Source organism: Microchirus variegatus, assembly GCF_963457635.1.
Source record: "Microchirus variegatus genome assembly, chromosome: 16".
Classification (NCBI taxonomy): domain Eukaryota; kingdom Metazoa; phylum Chordata; class Actinopteri; order Pleuronectiformes; family Soleidae; genus Microchirus; species Microchirus variegatus.
This window is the reverse complement of record NC_139817.1, coordinates 9,615,840-9,637,127: the sequence shown is the minus strand read 5'-3', so window position 1 is coordinate 9,637,127 and position 21,288 is coordinate 9,615,840. Positions and strand designations below refer to the sequence as shown.

General features: G+C 41.3%; 1 protein-coding gene across 1 annotated transcript in view; it reads left to right on the top strand.

Annotated features, from left to right (window-relative positions):
* The window catches only part of nsmfa (NMDA receptor synaptonuclear signaling and neuronal migration factor a), a gene marked incomplete at both ends in the record, with an annotated part of 35,258 nt that overhangs the window by 819 nt on the left and 13,151 nt on the right, over positions 1–21,288 (top strand). Inside the window, 5 exons of the mRNA XM_083903009.1 lie at positions 11,847–11,902; positions 12,133–13,044; positions 13,685–13,751; positions 16,348–16,416; positions 21,152–21,204. Coding sequence (XP_083759135.1) covers positions 11,847–11,902; positions 12,133–13,044; positions 13,685–13,751; positions 16,348–16,416; positions 21,152–21,204 — 1,157 coding nt within the window. The remainder of the gene's footprint in view (positions 1–11,846; positions 11,903–12,132; positions 13,045–13,684; positions 13,752–16,347; positions 16,417–21,151; positions 21,205–21,288) is intronic.

Genomic DNA, 21,288 nt, shown 5'->3' with positions numbered 1-21,288 from the left:
ATTCGGCCGTTTGCTCTGATCACCTATCACGGCAGGTATATATAAGCGCCTGTTAATGTATTCAGCCTGGGTAAAAAAGAAAAAAAGACCCAGACTGCCTGGCAGGAGTCCAATCTGTTAAAAGCTGTTAACGTCTCTTTCTCTCTCTCTCTCATAATAAAGGAAGATACACAGTCTCCTTAAGTGCGTGTATGTACAGTCAGGGATGTATGGATTTTTAATGGTCAGATCCGCATCCAGCTGCAATAGCAGCAGCAAACAGTGTAAGCTCTCCGTGCATCATATGCTGTGCTGACTGCTGCAGTTTGCAAAAAAGCACGTGTGGCTCTGTGTGTGTGTGTGTGTGTGTGTGTGTCTACACATGAAGTGCACACCGTGGGCTGCGATGCTGAGTGAGATCTGCGCGCGGTAAAAAAATAAAAAAAAGATTCAATGTTTTTTCCAGTGCTTGGACTCGACTTTAGTCAATGAATGACCTTGACTTGGTTGTAAAGAACACACTCCAAAGCAAACAGATGTGGGCTGATGTGCTATTACGTCATGTGCAGGGTGTGCAGTGTGTGTGTGTGTGTCACTCTTTAGGACCTTTCGCTGGTATAAACACTGATCTTGTCAGGACCAGGACCAAACCCTGCATGGTCCTAATGAGGCACAATCTCATTTCCGAGTCTGAGAACTATGTCTAGGTTAGGCTTTGGTTAGGCTGTTCAGTCAATGCAGTGTCGTAAAAAAAAAAATAATATAGCTGGCCAAACCTGTGTGTAATGTGCAGTATTTCACTTGTACATGTGAAGAAAGGGCTTTTTCCATTTCTTTCTCTCATTTCTGCAAAGGAACATTTGCAAACACACACACACGTGCACAGGCACGCACACACGTTACACAATTCAGTCATTTAAATTCCCATCATCTGTCTCACTCCCTCACTGAATTCAGAGATTGATTTTTCAGACGTGATGGCAGAATGAACCTCTTCTCCTCTCCTCCCATAGATGGGGAAATGCAGCTGAATCACATCCAATATTTATCACTTTTTTTTCCCCCACCTGCACATAATCCCATGAATGAGGAATCCAACACTTTAAAAAGGGAAGGGGTTTCTCTCCGCACCCCCACCACCACCACCTTAAACACAAGCATCAATCTACATGCAGGCAGGGAGGCACTGAAGTGCTGTCTGTCGGCATCTACTTATGCTCTCAACTCTTCTCCAGTCTGTCTGAAGGACAGCCTGGACCCTGAATCCTCTGAATATTTAATGTTAGAGGTGGACTTTCCTCTTTTTTTTTCCTGCTGCACCTGTAGCATCCTTAAATGTGAACAAAATTCTGAGCCTAAATCCAAAAATATAGCTGTCTCCACCCTCCTGGAGTAAATCCAACACTTGCAACCCATCTGTAGACACGCTGTAAAACCTACTCTTGTAAGTTGTTTTCTTTTGTTTCTTTCACAGATGTTGTAATGTGTAGCCCTTGCCTATGATGTGTGGGACTTAATTTGCTTGGCAGGGTGATGATGTGTCTCACAACTGCTTGGGCATATCAAGATGTGTGAGACGTGTACAGAAGAAAAGAGTATCCTTAGAATAAGACTGCTTTACGAAGACCGCCACCCTCTAAAGGCCTGTGGTATACTTTCGCACAGTCGCATATCACGTGCCCTGGTATACTCGCGCGACAGGGTCATGTGGTATCCAAACTTCACCATCGGGTGGCGGTATAAGTAGCTGGGACGCTGGGAATTGGACGCATTCCTACCAAAAAAGAAGAGAACGCCACTCCCAAGATACGTCTGGTTTGTGCGGCTTAAAGGCCTGTCTGACAGAGGGAGTCGGGGTGTCAGCGGGTCGAGGGTCGCCAGGTCGAGGCTCGGAAGACAATCCTTGGCAATTACTTCTTCTGTTGTTGAAATGGTTTTTCTGCTTGGTGAGCAGGGCTTAATTATCCACCTATGCACTGTCCACGCGCACTGTATCCATGCACAGCCTGGATACAGTGCGTCTAAGTATAGCAGGGCCTTAAAGCAGCTGCAAATGAAGAAGAATGTCATCTTTTGTGGTCTGCAGAGGCCACCGTAGTTCCCAAATGCACCTGGGAGAGGGAGGGTCAAGCAGAGGAGTTCTTCATCTGTTACAATCTGCAGTCTCACTATTAGATGTCACTAAGTCAATGCATTCAATGTAGAGTAGGATTCATCCTCTTATTTATTATGACATTAATGTTGATATGACTACAGGACAATGTTTGTGATCAGTAAAAGTGAAATAAATAACGATGTGGTGCGATTAACTGGACGAAAACACATTAGTTCTCTCACAGATGACGTGTCGGTGATTGGCCAGGTAAGGAACGGAATACAAACACTAAAGGAGACGCAGGCAGGCGTCTTGCGCTCGGTGTTAATCTGTGCCTGTGACAGCTTATGTTTATGGATTGCTGGTTATGAAACAGGTCACACTCTCCCCTCCAGCAGCCCATGAGAAGTATTGCAAGAAACCGAGTGAGAGAGAGAGAGAGAGGGAGAGAGAGAAGAGATTACTTCCCATTTTACACAGCAGTATTCTGTGACACTGAGCGGGAAAGCAAACACTTTGATCTCTCTGTCAGCCGGAGAGAGGAGAGGCTGTGAATCGGCTGAAGGACATTGGACAACAGCGATCGCAGAGCTGTGGGGTTGAAGATGAAAGGACTGGTTTATTACTGATTGATGCAAATGAGATATGATTGTCTTAGTTCATTGAGGAAAGTGGACAGGTGCGACTGTTCTTTGCTGAGGCCGTCGCTCTGCTGTCATGAGGTCAGCATCTGTTATATAACTGTTTTTAGTGTTTGTCCCTTTTTTAAATGTCACTGATATTCAGGTGCCTTTTAACGGCACAGTATGTTTTTGATTTTCAGTAATATTTTCTGTATTTTCATTTGAGCAAATCCATCTCAGTCTTTCCCTCCTGCTTTGTTTAGTCAGACAGTTTTTTTTTTGTTTTTTTTCCTATAAATGTGCTGAATGAGGCAGATTTTTCTGAGAACAAATGATTAGGACTCCCACAGCGCTTTCTGATTATTCGGCTGTGACTGTCTGCTGTTGTGCATACGTTTATTCTGTTCTTTATTTAGTGCATGACAAAAGTATCTCAAGTCAGTCAAGCCTTTTCTCATCTAAGAAATGATCTTATAATTGGCATTTCTGCTGATAAAAGCCATGCAGAAGCTGGAGAACAAGTGTGTAGGGTTAGGGTCTGTTGCTTCCAAGGTCACAAATAGACTGGGTGCTAATGTTTTATAATATAATGTATTATATAGTATTTTTGACACACATACTGTAAAAAATTATTTTATTTACAAATAATAAAATAGATGTTTTGTTAATTAAAATATGTATTAATACACCAAGTTACTGTGAAGTGAGTATTAGGAGTTGCCTGTAATGAGGAGTTTTAAAAAAGAGCAGTGTAAATGATCAGCAAAAGCATTAAAACAGATCAGTGCTACTAATATTGAATCAGACTAGTACACTGTTTGTCTGTGGCCTGTTTTGAAAGAGTTCTTGAATCATCAGTGGTTTAAAACATATAATGACCTATAGTTCTTATAGTTTCAAACTTTTTAATTAATCAAATATGTGACTCGCTCCGTTTCTCGAGTTAATTCGAAGAACAATGCGGTCTCCTCGTCGCACCTTGCAGATCTGACACCGTCTAGTTCTTTTTGAAGGTCAAAAGCTTAAAGTGCATCATAATTTATTCACCAAGTCTCTTATTGTTGCGCTTAATCACATTTTCGGCTTTTAGTGGGACAATGATTTTTAAAGTTTCTGGCGTTTCTACTCTACGGATTATTTATGTGCAAACTTTTCATGGAAACACAAATCTCAAAAGGTCTGCTGAGAAAACACAACACTACTATAGTGTACTCTATTTAAAAGTTGTGTGTCAAATACGTGTCGGCTACAGCAGAGCTACAGAAGAGCTACAGCTGCATCGCTCAGCACTGTATGTGGTTGGGGACTTTGCGGTGAGCCCCCTAGTGCACTGACATTTTAATCAGATCCCCCGATCAGTTACCTCACTCCCACATGCCCCATAATGCACTGCACTTTCACGACTGCAATTAACATTCCAAGGTCCCTGTGGCCCTCAAAAGCCCCAACAATCCTCTCTATCTCTCTCTCTCTCTCTCTCTCTCTCTCTCTCTCTCTCTCTCTCTCTCTCTCTCTCTCTCAACAGGTCCTCATCATCCACTCCAGCTGTGCTGGTGTATGTGTCGTCTCGATGCGCCGAGTTTGTGGGAAAACCCAATTCAATTAGTCCACCTGAGAGGAGAATTCAATTAAGGCGCGTTAAGATTGGAAAAAAAAAACCTCTTTGCTTGGCAGCCCATTGTTTACAGTGGAGAGGCATCTGCCCCGATGACATTGCAGACCAGTGGGAACACTGCCGGGGGAGCGATTGCAATGTATTTCAACCATGAACAGCTCGTCCTCGAACGATATATTGTCAAGCGCTGTTTAACAGCGTCGGAATCCACAGGGGGAAAGGCATGAGATGACTGGATGTGGATCAATAATGGAGATACTGTATGTGTTGGCGCTGCAACGTGGGCCGCTGCATTGTAAAAGTAAACTGCATGGAAGCAAGTGAATGGGTGAATGAGTTGAACCAAAGAAACAAGCACATAAATTAATTCAAATATATAGAGAGACAATTGGAAAGTCTTCAATCATCAATTTAGAATTGTTCTTTTGGCATAAATAGTTTGAAGTTTTACAAAATGTACAACTATATTAACTTTAATTTAAAAAGCATTACAAGTATCTTAAAAATAATAATGAAATACTGTTGTACTAGTGTACTTACATCGGCCCGAAAGTTTCACTGAAATCTGTATATTAACAATAAAGTACTGTAGGCGTGGGAATTGACAGATACAACACGATACGATATTATCACAATATTGCAAAAATACTGAGTATTTGCAAAATAATTCATTTTATACACAACAGCTCTAGTGAGCATCACGTTGGTGTTTTTTATGCTAATCAGCAAAAAGCTTAAGTGTATTTGTTACAGCAGTTAAAAAAATATATGACACTTGGTGTCTCAAAAGCAATATATCGTCATGTGAAATATTGCGATATCTCACTGTATCAAACTTGAACTGAATATAATGAGCACCATGAGCATGAGTAACACACTCCACTCTTCTACGACTCTACCTGTGTAGCTGCAGGAATTCTGGTTACTTCCATGTCTACCGTAACGCTGATGTGCCACCAAATCATCATTTATCAGAGTTAGGAAGGAGATGCTCAGTCAGCCAGTGTGTTGTATTGCGTGTATTTGCCACTAATGAATCACGACTACTGCGTGTTCTGCTGTCAGGAGTTCTCCCTGGATAACAATTTCCATGATTCCACCTTGCTTCACAACATCATCAAATTACGTTGTCTGTTATTGTTTTGATCGAGAGACCACTAGTGGCAGAAATTACATACTTTATGTTTAATTATTGCTTGGTTCCTATCCAAATGTGGGTGGAGGTTTAACAGCGTAAACTCGTCCAGGGAAACTGCTCGACTGATGGGGGATGTGGGTGTAAAAAGTAACATTTTCAAATAAGAGGATTAAGTTTGGACGGATTAAGTACTTCTCTGCATTCATTTATGAGCAGATAACGAGAAGATTGTTCTAGCTAAATGCAGAAAAGAAGGTTGAAGGGCATGAGGTGCATCTCCCTCTCGTTGGGGATACGTTCGAGCGTCTGCCATGTGGTTAGTGAAAGAGTTGGTGCATGTAGTGCAAAGTGTTGATAAAGTGTAGTGTGTAACTGTGTCTGTCTCATTCAGCTTGTGAAACGCTATCGGTACGCCACAGTATCGGTTGAACTGCGGACCCAGACAAAGGCTCACATTCACTCATCCTCGCCCATTCACTGACAGGAACAAAACAAATCACCAGACGGTAAAGCGGGAGCATCAGGTTTCACGTTATATACCTATGGAAGTTTACGTAATGGGATTAGAGCACCTCTTGAAATTCACAGTAGGTCTGACCAAGCATCCGTATCATCCCGGCAATTAGCGAAAATGTGACATGTTTCCATTTCAGGTGACATTTCCTTTGGTTGTAGGAGTTGTTAAGTGCAGCCAGTGTTGCAAAACAAAACAACAGAAATGATTAGTTCATCAGTGATGTGTCGTGGTTTTGGTGGGTGTTTGATACAGGCTTCAGCTCAGAAAACACATTCTGGATGTAATTACGACAACTTTTTTGGGAACTAGAGCTGTGACATCCGTGTTGGCAGCTGAAAAGCACTGCACCCACCAGTGAAGCTGCCAGAGCATCTAACCTTCATGTAAGTCAAACCACAAAGCAAAAAAAAAAAAGGACATGAATTATGTGACTTTGGTCATGTCATACATTAAACACTAAACCACAAGCGTTTCTCTGGGGAGATAATGTGAAAAACATGTTTGGTTGTTAAATCCCATTTCAACCTGGCTCATAAATAGAACATAGCACAAGTTACTGCCCTTTTTTTAAGTAGCTTTAAGGTTCCTCCAACATCACTATGACAATATCTGCTTTTATCTGATCTTTAATCCAGGACTGAACTTGTGCCATCTTGCTGCTCGTGTTTAACTAATGAGCCGTTTCTTTTACACTGTCCCTGTGTCCGTCAGCAGCCTGCGTTTCATTGTGTATACAGGACATCACACTCAATGAGCTCATTTACATGTTAAATGGCACAAAAGGTTTTTCAGACTTAGGGCTGGTTTTAAAAAGATTTAGTTGGCCCAAAAGAGAGAACCTTAATTTATTCCTTTCTCGCTCATTATGTCGATCAGGGCTAGATATCACTGTAATTCACAAAGTCCCAATTCAATTGGATTTCCCATTAAATGTTAGATATTTGCATACCAACTTTGCATGGTTATTAAAAGGAGATTTTCACAGAACTAATGCTGCAAATCGTAAAAGCTTTCTCTAACCTGGAACAGCACTAAAACTATTAATGTTTGTAGTTATATTAAAACACTTTTTATTCATGAAAACCCAGTCCCTATACTTGAACCTTAAAAACTGTTTTTCGTTAAGAATCAAAACATATTTACCAAGTTGTCGAGCATTGGTCTGCATCCATTCTCTCTTTGCTAAGCTGAAAGAGAGCAAAGAAAGCAAAGTTAAAAAAAAAGTTAAGAAGTATTTCTGATTCTACACCACAAGACCATCATGGTCAAGCCAACTCTTGCTAGATTTGTGCGGAGGATACAGTAAAAGGCATATATTAAAAGTAGGGATGGGAATCTGTATCACTCAAAATCACTGGAGTGGATATCGGACAGATAAAAATGTAGAATCTGATACAATCAAAAAATCCCATATATATTACATGCTTCACTTTGTACAGACTGAAAATAAAAATTCATGTTTGGGCTGTTTATTGGGAGAACAATATGTGTTACACAGTTGGAGAATTGTGTCTTTGAAATGACTCGGCACAAATGTGTTGTTAACAGCTTCATATGTTCACAAATGGTCTAAAATATCGGTATTGCACACACAAAAAAATTGGACATCCCTCATCAAAAGACTCATATAAGGATTTTATTAAATCAAGCCTTCAAATGGAGACTGATATTAAATCAGATAACCTCGAGTGTGCTTTCTCTTCAGAAAAACATGCTCTTTCTGAAGTTTGCTCTTTTCATTTTTTATGTGTTCATGTTTTGCTCCTCTCTACTCTACTCTAATCTCATCTCCCCTCCTCAGACACTCCCTTCCTTTTAATGCATCTCTCTCCCCAAAACCCTTGTCACATGTCTGCAAGCATGGATGAATGAATGAATGAATGAATGAATGAATGAATGAATGAGAAACCTCCCTGTGCACAGCTCTCCCTCTTCATTTTCACCTGCATTGTAGAGTATCTCTTCTTCCCCCTCACACACACACCTGTGAACCCCTGATGTGCTCATATGTCATGTACAGAGTGGGTGCAGTAACATGAGGAAACGCAGCAGGGAGACAGGTTTTGTTCAGTGGATGGATTGAGACGCTCCTATTTTGCTCTATGGTTTCCAACTCAGTTTACTCTCATGTATAATGGATGATGCAAGTCGCTGGAAACATTGTTTTGTGATTCTAATCAAGAGTGGCCATCCTGTTGAATAATAAAACGGCCCGGGCAAAATGACAATGTCTGAGGGACACCTGCTGATCAGAGCGCAAGATTGCATTCATCACAAGTGTCTTTAAGTGGGATTGTTGCCGGTTACATCATCGCATCACACACGCAGTCAGAGTCAGACAAAGATTCTTTTCTCTTTGGTTTCTTCCGTAGTTCAGTACACACAGAGGCTCTCGTGCACTTGTGCAACAGAGGAGCTGAAGTTGAGAAGAGGCCGTATGCTGAAGTCGCATGGTGGTGCTGAGCTATTTTTAGACGTGTAGTGAGAAGGGAGCTGGATGATGTCGCAGCACGTGCAGAGTTTCTCAGTCACCCCAAAAATCTCTACTTTGTCCTGTTCACAGTGCACCGACTCTCACTCTTCACCAACCGGGAGTGAACACCGTCAGTGTGACGGCAAATCTGGGAAAAAAACGTTTTCATTTTTCATTGTTGCACAAAAAAAATGGGGAAAAATTAAGGCTTGATTGTCATGCAGTAAGTTTTCAGTGTTACCCGTGGAGGTTCCATCATTTAAAGTGTTACATTTGCAGTGCTAACGTGGTAATAAGAAACCCTACTTAATTGAGGCACTAACTGCTGAGGGTAATAATTGTCTGCCTTAAAGAGCACGGTCATTAGTGTCAGATAATGAATACTCTGCAGCCGTGTCATGTGCACAAAGCTAACAACTGACCAGAGCGGTGCGTGTGCCTGAGGTCTCCTTAATCTCAGTTTAAAGTTAGTAATGTAATCGTTAGTAATCGATTCTGTTCAGACTAACACAAATAAAAAAGTCGACAGCGTTAAGGCTGTAGTACGTGCTAAATATGAATGAACGTCTGTTCAGACGATGCCAATTAATCTCATCAGCTGCACGTGACTCCCTCTGTGTTTCTCGGAGTAGCAGTTTTGTCTTTTCGTGTCTGCGTCGTTGTGACATCCCCGCGCTGCACATCACTGAGCAGGTGAGCCTTCATAGCTTTGTGTGATATTGAAAATGAATGCACTGCCAACAGCAATCAACAGCTGCCTGAATAGGTGTTCAATCCCAGTTGTTGCTGTTTCCTTCACCTGGCAGCTCCAATTATGTTTCCTGAACGGAGTGGACAACACACAAGTAACCACAGCAACATCAGAAGAGCTTTAGTCTCTCTTTCACTGTGTGTGTGAGGGACAGAGTGGGTTGGGGTGGAGGAGAGAAAACTATAGGTCTTAGACCACAGGGTCTGCAGACTTTTAGTAATTACTCAGAAATCCACTGGAGGCAAAAGTGAGGTTCCTCACTGGAGCTTTAAAGTTGTCTTTATTTAGTCCTGATTTATCAGAGGACACAATGAGAACGTAACGTAGCATGTATCATATTAGACGCAAAACAAAAGCTCAGCTGCGGGGTCTGGTCACGGTGCAGTCCATCAACCACTGACTCAACATTGTTTTAATAAAAAGGCCAATCAATTATCTGCTGATTTTCACACACACCCTGAGTGACTGATCTGATTTCACGCTAATGCACGGCAGCGAGGAAAGGACCTAGTGTTAGGAGGTGCACAGCTTGCAGTTTGTAATCTGTCTGTTCACCGTGTCTGGAAACGTTGCAGAAAGGTAACTGTAACATGAAGTGTCTTAGCTGAGCCGAAGCAGAACATTTGATAAAATAACATTATCCTTAATCCTTATTCCCACAACAGGTAAATTACAGCAGCCGATATAGTAAAAAAGTAAATAGCAAGCATGCATTTATAAACACTAGGATACATAGAAACACGTTTAATATTAAAATAGATGAGTCTTGTGGAGTTAACTTGAATAAGAGCGTGATTGCCCCATTTTGCAGGACCTCAGCAATTTTCATATGCGGTTCTATAGGTCGGTAAATCCTGCTTTCTAACACACTGGGACTAAAATTAATAAATAAAAAGGCGTGCAAAAGCGAAAAGGTGGTGTGACACAGCAGTGTGAGTGAGTGTTTGTGTGTGTGCACTGTATATGCCTGGTGTGCTGGACAGGCTTGAATAATTGACAGAGCTGTGAGGTAGGAGGCATATGCCCACAGAATATCCTTTACAGGGGGGTTTCTTCTATACAAATATGGTTTCATACGTGTGTGTACTTGTGTTTGTAAACTCTTTTCTGGCATATTTAGTGACCTTGTCAGCACCAGTCCTGGTCCTAATGAGACAGATCCTCATTTCTGATAAACTGGATGGTGGTTAAGATTAGGCATAACGGTTTAGTTAGGCTGTACAAATGAATAAATGTCAGTGAGTGCTTCAAAGGATAGCTGTGTTTGTGTGTGTCTCTTTCAGCAGTCACCTCTGACATCAGCTGCATTAGGGAAAACCTAACCCCCAGAAGCTGAAGCTATTTCCCTGAGTAAATTGAAAGATGTAAACACTTAATTAGCCCCTGATAGTGCAGGTCAGCAAGTGTGAAAACATCAGGATCACATCAATGTGGTGAACTCAGTCAAAAGTGCAAAGTGCTTTCTGCACCAGATAGAAAGAAAAACCTACAAACAGCAGGGCAATTCTCCCTGCGTTGACTAGCATGCTTTGAAGTGATGAAAGTACTGAAATCTCAGTATTAAAGGTCAGTATGCAAGAGTAAATATTACGTATAAAATCTCCCAAAATGGAAATAATTATTTAAATTTACAGTTCTTCATAGTTTGTTTTTGTTTTTTTGTTTTTTACTCTGCATAAGTCAGAAGGGAAAACAACAACCTCATCGTGATCCTGGCTATAGGAATTCACTTTTTTTTGTTGTTGCATACAATGTTTGAGTTAATCACATTTTCTCATTTCCTCTCTTATTCCTAATTACTACCATGAGTCGTTATTCCTAATAGTTATTGCTGTGGCACATTTCCTCTCAGTTAGGACTCGGATTAACATTGTGAGCACGTCTACAGACTGAGTAATCTGTCTCCCTCTTACACATTCTCTCCTTTTTTTTAACTCTGTTTTCCAATCCTGTCACACACCGACTAGAGCAACATTTCGAGGCCAGTGTCATTCCACCGCAGGGCCTAGGGCCATTTTATGTAAAAGGGAGAAGCCCTATGTGATATTGGTTTGTAGTTCTATATGTGGTTTATATATGGGTTAAGATTATTTTTCTATGAGAGGAAAAGAAAGCTCAAGAGGAAAAAATAGTTAAGTGAAATAGATGCAGTCATGTGACTACGGAGCTCAAAACATCTATTTCCAGCACATCTCCAAGCTATGTTCCTCAGTTGCTATGAGGGTTAAATTGTTCTTGACATGGAGCATATATATTTATATAAAGCATATCCATATACATTCTGTGTAGGTGTGAAACAAGATAAATAAACACAACACATGCACAAAGTGAATTTACAGACTGCTGTTAGCAATTACAAGTACCAATGTGGTCATTCAGAGAAATGAAATCGTCACAAAACAGTTCTCCTCTCCTCACACTGTCCGTCTCAGAGTCTGAGGCAGCCTGAAGTGTGGAGATAAAACAGCTGCATCTTAATCTGTGGGTGGCACGGGCCTACAAAGAAAGCAATTAGGTTCATAATTTATTCCCGTGCCCCTTCTCTCTCTCTCTCTCTCGACTCCTCTTGTCTCCCTCTTCATTTTCCGTCCTCACTCATCCATCCTTTCCACACATGAATTAATGTCTTTATGCGTGTCGTGTGTGTCCCCACAGAGCAGTGCGAGCATTCGGAGAGCACCTGTCCCACTCTGAAAACCGAAAAGGATCAGGTCAGCGTCTTTGCCATCCTGTCATGTGTCCACACCTCTGTGCTACTCTGCATTTTCCTTTAATCCTTAATTCATCCTCTGCTGAAATGACAGGCTGGGATTATTATGACGTTTGATGATGATATCCTCAGTGTCTTCTTCTTCTTGCTTTTCTTTGTTGCTATAGTGTCTTGGTTTTTATTCACATTCCCTGACACTAGGTCTTTGTCCTTTCCCTCTCAACATTGTAGCTCATCTACTGTGTGAAACCTTGGTGGGGCCTGACCCAGAGTCACCAAGCGACACGACTGGCCACAACAACAACAACCACCTCCATCCCTGCACCGACACCACCAAGAGGTGTAAAGACAATCCGGAGCCCAGTCTGGTGAAACAGCCACTGGGCCTGCTCCAGGCACCTCTTCCCTCCATCACCATTTCTACCAAGCAATCGCGGTTATCCCTTGAGCGCAGCTTCTCAGCAGAGGAGGACCAGCTGAAGGGTGTGGAGTGCACCCTGCAGCCTGCCCGTGTGTACACCATCACCACCCAGCACGGTATGCTGATGAGCAGCGGCCGGAGCAGCAAGGAGAGCCTAGAACTGGACGTCTTGAAGGAGAAGTCAGGGAGCGGCGGGGTGGGATCCAGAGGCGGCTTGATGCAGCCCTCCCCATCCCCTTCTTCCGCCTCTTCATCTCCAACCCAGTACCACCATGCCACCACCAGCAGCAGCAGCAGCAGCAGCAGCAGCCGTGGCAACAGCAGCTGTGGGAGCAGCCACCACCACCACGGAATCCACCACCACCACGCCGTCGCCGGCACCAGTGTGCCGTCCAGCAGCGGTGGAAGCAGCAGCAACCAGCAGCAGTGCCTAAGCATCGCTGGGTCCAGCTCCCAACATGCATCACACCACTCCCACCACCACCACCACCTTTCACAGCCCCCACTGCAGACCTCCGTCAGTGCCCACAATATCCGCAGCTGGGCCGAGGGTGGAAAGGGGGAGGCGGAGTGCAGCGGGCTGGCCTGTGACTCGTGCAGTGGCGTCCCCTCGCGGAGTCAGGGCTCCCTGGACCTGGAGAGTGCGCCCCGAGAGGCAGGCAAGCATCACAGACGCCTAGAGCGGATGTGGAGTGTGGACCGGATGACTGGGTTGGAGAGAGGTGAGAGGGTGGACGACACAGACGAAGGGAGAGGCGACGAAATTTAAACACGGGTGGGGAGGGGGGGCTGGGACTAACGGGTTTGGTATCTGACCAGAGAAGAAATAGCAATAGAACATATTCATTATGTAGCTGCATGAGGGCAGTGAGCTCTTGCCATAAGTTCCTGTTAAACATTAAGAAATCTCCCTTTTCTGTCCGGTCTAGTGTTTGTAAAGGTTTTACTTTTTTTAAATAAGCAATAACTCTAATTGTTTTTGTTTTTAGTGAAAAAAGTACTGAAAAATTAGCTTAGGCTTTAGTGAAACCCATTGAAAGTGAGCTATAAATCTCTATTTCTTTGCTTAAATAAACATTTTCAAATCTATTTCTTCTTTGGTCTGTTGGGGATTGAGGGGTTTGATGTTGGATGTGACGTTGTGGTCTGTAGCTCTGACTCTCCGTCTCTGCTGTCTCTTCCTGTGCGTCTCCCTCTCTCCATTTGTGGAGTGGTGGACTGTGAAGTGCTGGTGCTGTCACCCGAGTTTCATGCTTTCGTAAACGCTCATTTATTTATTACCAACATTTGCCAAATGCGGCACATTTGTCTCCGTCTTTCCCCGCTTAACCTTGCCATCGTAATCTTTCTCTCTGATTGCAGAGGACACCAACTGGTTCCCCAAGGAAAACATGTTCAGCTTTCAGACCGCGACAACAACCATGCAGGCGTGAGTGTCCCTTCCTTGTCCAAACACACACATGTGCACAAATACCGTACGCATGCGAGGGATTGTTTACGATAGCCGCTGTATTGACAAAGTCAACAGACCGTGTCTGTGTTTTTGAATGTTTTAGGTCATTAACTGTAAAGTAGATACTTTACACCACCTCCAACCATTTCCCACAGCTTTCTGGATCGATCTCCTTCCTTTAAGGCAGACCATTGATTTTTCCATTGAACTTGCAGATGCTTGTGGCTTGCTCAAAGGAGATAGTCAATCATTGTTTTTAATTTTCAGGTTAATTGATTGTTTAACTTTTAGATTTACTGCTTTCAATGATCTGCTAATTGATTTGCATTACCTATTCTATACTAAGACACAGACAAAGCGAGAGGCACTGAAATATAAGCAGGGGTGGGTTCTGATGCCTTGTGGGCGGGACTTACAGGTTTGGCATCTGACCAGGGAAGAAATGGCAATTAAACATTTTCAGTATATTGCAAAAATAACACTCATTATGTAGATTCATTTCAGATTCTGCCCTTTCATCTTTTCACGTGGTGTTTGGTAGACAAAGTCACACTTTCTTCCAGTTTTGTCCTCTGTGTTTCTTATACACTGATGCCTACACTTGTTTTTTTCTATTCTCTTCTTTCTTCCTGCCTTCTATCCAATTATTCTCCGGACACTCAAACAGGATATCGTGAGTATTCTTCCCTGGCATGCTTTCTTCTTGTTTCCATATCTCGTGCAACTCTTCGTCTTCCTAATCTGCTGATCGTTAATGTAATGTCATTTAACCTTCATCCTTGGGCACAAAACACACTGACCTAAGCAGAACGGATAAAAGGTTTCAGCTTCGAAGTCTGTAGATGTGTTTTTATATGAAGTGGAAAGACAAAAAAAAACAAAAACTGTTTTTCAAAACAACCTTTTCAAAAATGACTTGCTGTTTAAAGTAATGCTTTGTCAGGTAATGGCTTATGCAGCACAAAAAAAAAAACAAGAAACAGGATTTTCATGAAAGAGAGCAGAGAGAAAAAAAAAAGTATTACAGTGCAGCTGAGTAAGTCTGCCAAGCTGGAGTCAGAAAAGACACCCCATCTTTGTGTTGGTTTGAAATAAACCCTGGTAGCTCACATCCAAGCAGTCAATTACGAGAACACACATACACAAGGGTTTTTGTGGCCATCATGTTTGCGCTCTAATCCTACTCTACATCACTAATTATCTCTGAATCTGTGCTGGCTGACTTAAACCATGTTTGGCGCCGAATGTGGTGGTCGGCTGTCGAGAAAATTCACTCACGTGATTTCCTAGTGTCCTCTGGTAAGATCGCGTAATCAGCGGTTATTTAAAAAGAAATCATAACCAAAGCGACAATAAGCCTGTTTAAAAAAAAACAAAAAAATTGTATTACTTTGCACAGACAGACAATCATTGAGCAACATTAATCACACTAATAATAATGTACTGCCAAGCCAAACCGTGACATGTCATACTGCACACCTCTCCTGCTACAACCACACCATACCTAAACTAAACCATAATGTGTTGCTAACCTGAGCTGCTCTTTAATGCTGATGTTCTAATTTGTTTGACTGAATTATCCTCCAATCAATCATCCATCTTCTACCGCTTTATGCGCCACATGAGGGTCACGGGGATCCTCTGAAACCAAGCAACGAAATATGAAAAATGTAGTTGTTTTTTACTACAACTATTGGGTAATTATTGATATTCTATAATTGCACGGACCGGGGAGTGAGGTTTTGAGAGGTGTAATAATGCAATGGGGATTTGTTCACATCAAGAAAAGATAAAGAAAAAAACTGACACGTTTCATTATTTTGGGGGAATTTTACGTTCCTCTACTTACCCAGAGTCAAAGTGCCCACAGTGGACTATTCTCAAACACACAATCTCTTGTTAATAGTCAGCTTCTTGGGATTTTTGTTTCACACTTTCCCTAGTTAATCAAACTTTAATCTGCTGAAGGCACAACCACTCTGTGAAAGTGATACATTTCACACCATGTCTGCACTTGACACACGAATGAACTCACACGCAAATCACTTTCCAGTTCCAAGTTACGCAGATCATTTCCTCGTTTCAGTGAGTGACAGTCCTCCACAACAACGCACTGTAGTCTGTACTGTAGCCAAGTAAACCTACAAACCTCTACTTGCTAAATTAAGCTCAAAACTCAACAGATCTATAAGCTAAAACACAAGTTTACTGGAGTCAAGCATCCATGAATGAGTCTGGGAAAGTATGAAGTAACATAAAATCCCCCCCCTAAAAGCCACTTAAGGTCAGAAGATCAGTGTGGATTATACCACATGCATATTGGCTCATTTGTTGCTGGGATGACACAGAAAATAAGATTAGAGCTGGAGACGTGATTTGTTTTCCTGGTTTTAACAGTCAAATGTAGCTGCTGGCTACCAACAAACCATCACCCCGGCCTTCACACGGCTAAATAAACCCTGCAGCTAAAAAAGCCCTGGCACCAGCCTCCCTGCACTATCCTAACCCCTTGCCACGCTAGCATTCTCCCTATATCTCATACCCTTTAATACTGTGCCACACATCCTGGCAGGGCTTTCCACGGATTTGTGCAGAGAAAAAGGAAAGAAAGGGAGCAGAGTTCAGCAGAAGTCATCCAGAGGTATGAAGCGTCCGCTGCCAGGCTGTGCTCGACTTAAGTGCTACTGTCACTCATTTTCCAGCCATATCTAATCTGACTGAGCAAAAGGAGTCAGAATGTGGCACTTGAAGGTGTGAGGACGTCAGTGGCTTTCATTGGGACGAAGAGGATCTACTCACCGGATTTTTTCTGCTAACCACAGAGAATTAGATTTTTATTCCTAGGCAAAACTGGAAAGAGCCAAAAATTGGTTAATTGGGCTGATTGAACTGGTTATTTAAAAAGATTGCATTTATATTCATATTTGGTGGATCATTTGTGCTCAATATTTATGAATGGCTTTGTAGAAAGTTTTGGATTGCAGAATGTGAAGTTAAAGTCAGAAGTAAAAAAAATCAACAGGAAACAACAAGAGTGCGATCCTGTGACACTTGGAGGAGTTATGACATCGATAACAAGTTTGGAGCGGAGAGAGTCGCACTCGCACCCAGATGCCCTGACACTCAGCGGCAGATGGTGAATGTGACACTAGGCAGTACATCTCAGTGCCTTTGAATGTCGGTGTCATCCATCTGCACTGTCAACTTCATCAATGTTGTGTGCGCGCGTTATTCATCCGATTAGTGGCTTGCACATTCTGGGGGAAATGAATAGGAGAACAAACTTAGGGGGAAGCACTGAAATCTCATGGGAAAACATGCCGAGTTGACCTGAAACCACTACTTTAACTTACTGCTCCGTAACAGATCCGTGCCACAGGTGCAAACACAACTGTTTATATGGACATCCTGGGGGGGGGGGGGGATTTTGTTCCGATAATCATGCAAAAGTCACAAAAAAATTACGTTTTTATTTTATTTTCGTTCATAAAAACGAGCCAAGCTATTTTTGAACTGTCCAAATATCACAAATATATGGTATTTTTGTTAAAAATGTGTATTTTTGGCTCAGGTGTGCTTATATAGCTGGTGAAAATGCCTATAGGTTGTGCTGGTGAAAATGCCTATGGGGGGGGAAGGATACAAGACAGTCTATACTGCACATTCTTATAGCCTCTATATATATATATATATATATATATATATATATATATATATATATATTAACATAGTAAAGGAAAAAAGCAGCCTAAATGCTCCGTGTTCAAAGGGTTAAGGAATAATTTATCTTATCAGGCCATGCGCACGTTTGTCAAGCAACAGGGGAGAGGAGACACAGGATAAACCTCATGATCCATGTATTTGCACTAGCTGAATTAAGATACTCTGTGTATGTACAATGTAATTAAGAATAAGTCTAAAGCCACTACAATTAGCCGATTTAATTAAAGACATTGATTATTCATATATATATATATATATATATATATATAAAACTGTTAATGCAGTACTTAAGTGTCTACATGATGTATTATTATGAAAATAAATTAACCAGGTGAATGTTAATTTGTAACTGTGACTATACCATTACTACGGGAAGTGCTGGGCAGTGAAGCTTCCACTTACTGTCACGACTGCACTCACACATGAAGGAGAATGTATATTACAGATGGTGCAACGGGGAGAGACGGAGAGAAAGTGCAGGTCTGAAACTGTCAAACGTATGGGAACATTTCACCAAAAATAAACCAATGAAAGTGAGTTAAACGCAAAAAGCGTGAGCATTCAATCTGAATTTTAAACCTCCAGTTACTACATCTTCAGTCTCTGGCTCCAAACCGAATCTTAATCAAATAAAGCCACTGGCGATACATTGTAATATTACATTTTAAAATATTCATCCCCCTTTTTATTAAATTAGTAATAATCTTTGAAGATGGAAATGTATTATCAACAGATGTTACTAGAGTAGCATGTAGTAAAGTTAGTAAAGCAATTTTATTGCATGTAAATATGTAAAAAAAAAAAAACATTCCCTCTCTCTCTCTCTCTCCGTCTTAATCTCATTAAGAATCTCAACACCTCTCATCTGTGGCAAACACGGAACACACAAGGTGGCAGTTCTGTCAATGTAATGGTGTGTTTATTACACCTTATTATGAAAAGAATGAATTAAATATTTAGCAGCACTCCACTTGCCGTCCTTTTTTATCACGATTCCGTTAGTTTTGCTCATAAAAATTGGCAGTAAAATTCTGCTGACATGTTTTACCGAGGTAAACCCAGGACAAAAGTGACTCCAAAGACTGTCCCTTTATGATTTCTTCCTACTTTTATCGGGTGTAAAGATAAACAAGGATACACTTTTCCGCTCGCACAAACGGTGCACACGAGAAGCCCCACATGCAGAGATCATTAATCACGAGTGCTGACTGGTGGCTCGGTGTACCACAGCTGTGTAGCTGTGACATGGGAGGGAGGCAGAAAGATAAAAGGATGTTTATCTGGGACTCTGCATAGAACATCGTGTCAGGATTAGGCAGCAGGTCACAGAAAGAAAAAAAAAAACAACCATAAAAATCCTATTGCTTTTATTCCAAAGTCATATATACGACATACATTGTTATTCAGAGATGTGAAAAACTATATTCTCTGCTCCTTCTTTATTATTTTAATTTGACATATTTCATCTTTAGCAAAGGGCCTTGGGCTGTGATGTCAATTATAAGCCTGTTTAAATGAATAATTTCATAATCAAGCTGCACAATATGTCGAACAGAATTATACTGCAATAATTCTGACATGATATTGTGACATTATTCATAATTGGTACCACTGATAATTTTTAGCCCTAAGAGTCACTTTACGTGAGAAGTATAACAATGATAATGGTGTGCCATCAAAACAATTTCTCATTGTAATACTTGAAGAGAAAGGATTTTTTTCAGCTAAATTTCTTAAAAAGGCAGTTTTTTTCCCCCATTTTGTCTTTATCAAATAATTGCAGTGTCGTACAATTTGAATATTGCCCCTGGTTGTATCGCATTCGTGAATATTAATTATGATTAATTAAGCCCCTATTTAATTATATAACGACAAATTAAATGATTATATTATATGTTACTTTAACTCAGCAGCAGACATTATGGAGAACACATCTTGAGGCATATCTGATTAATGAGTATGATTATTTCATGTAGGTAAAACAGATCTAACAATTACATTCGTGTTCCATCAGTCTGCGCTTTCTGATGAATATTAATACCGTACAATTGTAAAAACTCATTAGGCGATGATTCGCCTCACAAAAGAATAAGGGTTTATTTATACTTTTTTTTTTTTCCATCAATGGATTTAAACGTCACTAATGAAAAGAGAAAACAGCTTTTGTTGTACATTCAGTCTCTTTCTCAAACCATGAATGAAAAGCCTGCGTACAGTCGAACCCTGAACAGACTCAAACAGACCAAGACCGGTTCAGTCTCTGTGTATCTATCCAACTCTGCAGAGGGCAAAAACCATGTTAAAATAACAATGTTAAAAAATATATTCAATATCATTGCTCAGCAACTATAGTATCCTCCATTTCTTTACATTTCCCCCTTGATAACCCGTTCAAGAAATACACAGCACTATATACAGTGAAGAGGTCACAGCTCTTAAATAAAAAAAAAGGTTAGTATGCTAGATCTCAAATACTTCAAGGTGTTCGCTTTGAAAGGAGCAGTGTCAAGCATCACTGCACTGCGGCTCCATTGATTTTGCTCTTGTTGAGTGCAGCAGTTTCTGAAAAATGTACTACTTTCTGAGCGTCAGCCAATGAAATCAAGTTAAATGTATGCCACACAGTGCCTTGCTTTATTGTCTAGTTTCCTCTAAAAGGGAATTTACAAAATCGACACCATGTGCTGTTGAAGATGAACCAAATCTAGCTATCGAGACTCCTATGGAAAATGTTTACCTTCGTTTTAAATCAGGTGAATTATTTCAGCAAAGCTGCCCCCTGGTGGCTATTTTTTTAATAACTTTTCACATCCTATTTGGCTTCAGGTGAACCAGACTAGGTCGATTTCTTATATAGACGGTCTATGGCCACAAAAGACAGTACTCTGTTCAACTAAAATAGTATGACCTGCCCACCATCAAGCAATAACACGATACAAAACTGGCATAACACATCATTATTTTAATCATTTGAACACTTAAGAAATGTTTTCTGACCATGTCTGAGTTTAAAACCACCAACCATTAACTGGATCTATTTGACTTTTAGATCCATCTTCATTTACCTGACCATGTATCTAGGTAATTATTAATCACGATGACTGATTAAAAAATAGCCTTATAAATCAATCAGGCCTGAACGTCTTTGCCAAATCTCCCCAGTGCTCATTAGACACCATCAACAGAGCTGCGACTCGCCTGCTTGGAAAAGTAAAGAAACACAGATGTGCACCCAGTGAACTCCTTTAGCTGCTCTAACCTTTCACTTCATGTGGGTGTTTTCAAAACAGATCTTTCTCCGTCTACGACGAACACATTCCCGGGGTTTCCCTCTCGCTGCTCTTACGTGACTCATGACTCCACACAAAAACAGCTAATGAAAAGATGTCTTTGCAGCGTGGTACATCACACCCACAACACTCCTGTGACCACTATTTTCCACTCACACTGACACGGAAATGTGTATATTTACCTGTAATTAGCCGTTTTAGAAACGCAAGCTTGACACTGAACTCTCCTCTCTTTTTGTCTCGCCCTGCTTTATTTCACGCCCACCCCTTCCTTCTTTCCTCTTTCACCTCTTTTTTTACATTTTTGGTTCTTCCTCCATCCTCCGTTATCCCTCCTACGCTTTGATTTTTTTCTATCTACAGGAACTTCCGGAAGCATCTACGGATGGTGGGCAGCAGAAGGATGAAAGCACAGAGTGAGTCAGATGTTTGTGTGTGTGCCTGTGGTTGACTTGTTTGCTAAAACTGACTGCGATGTTGTTCTCCCCGCTATCATAGGT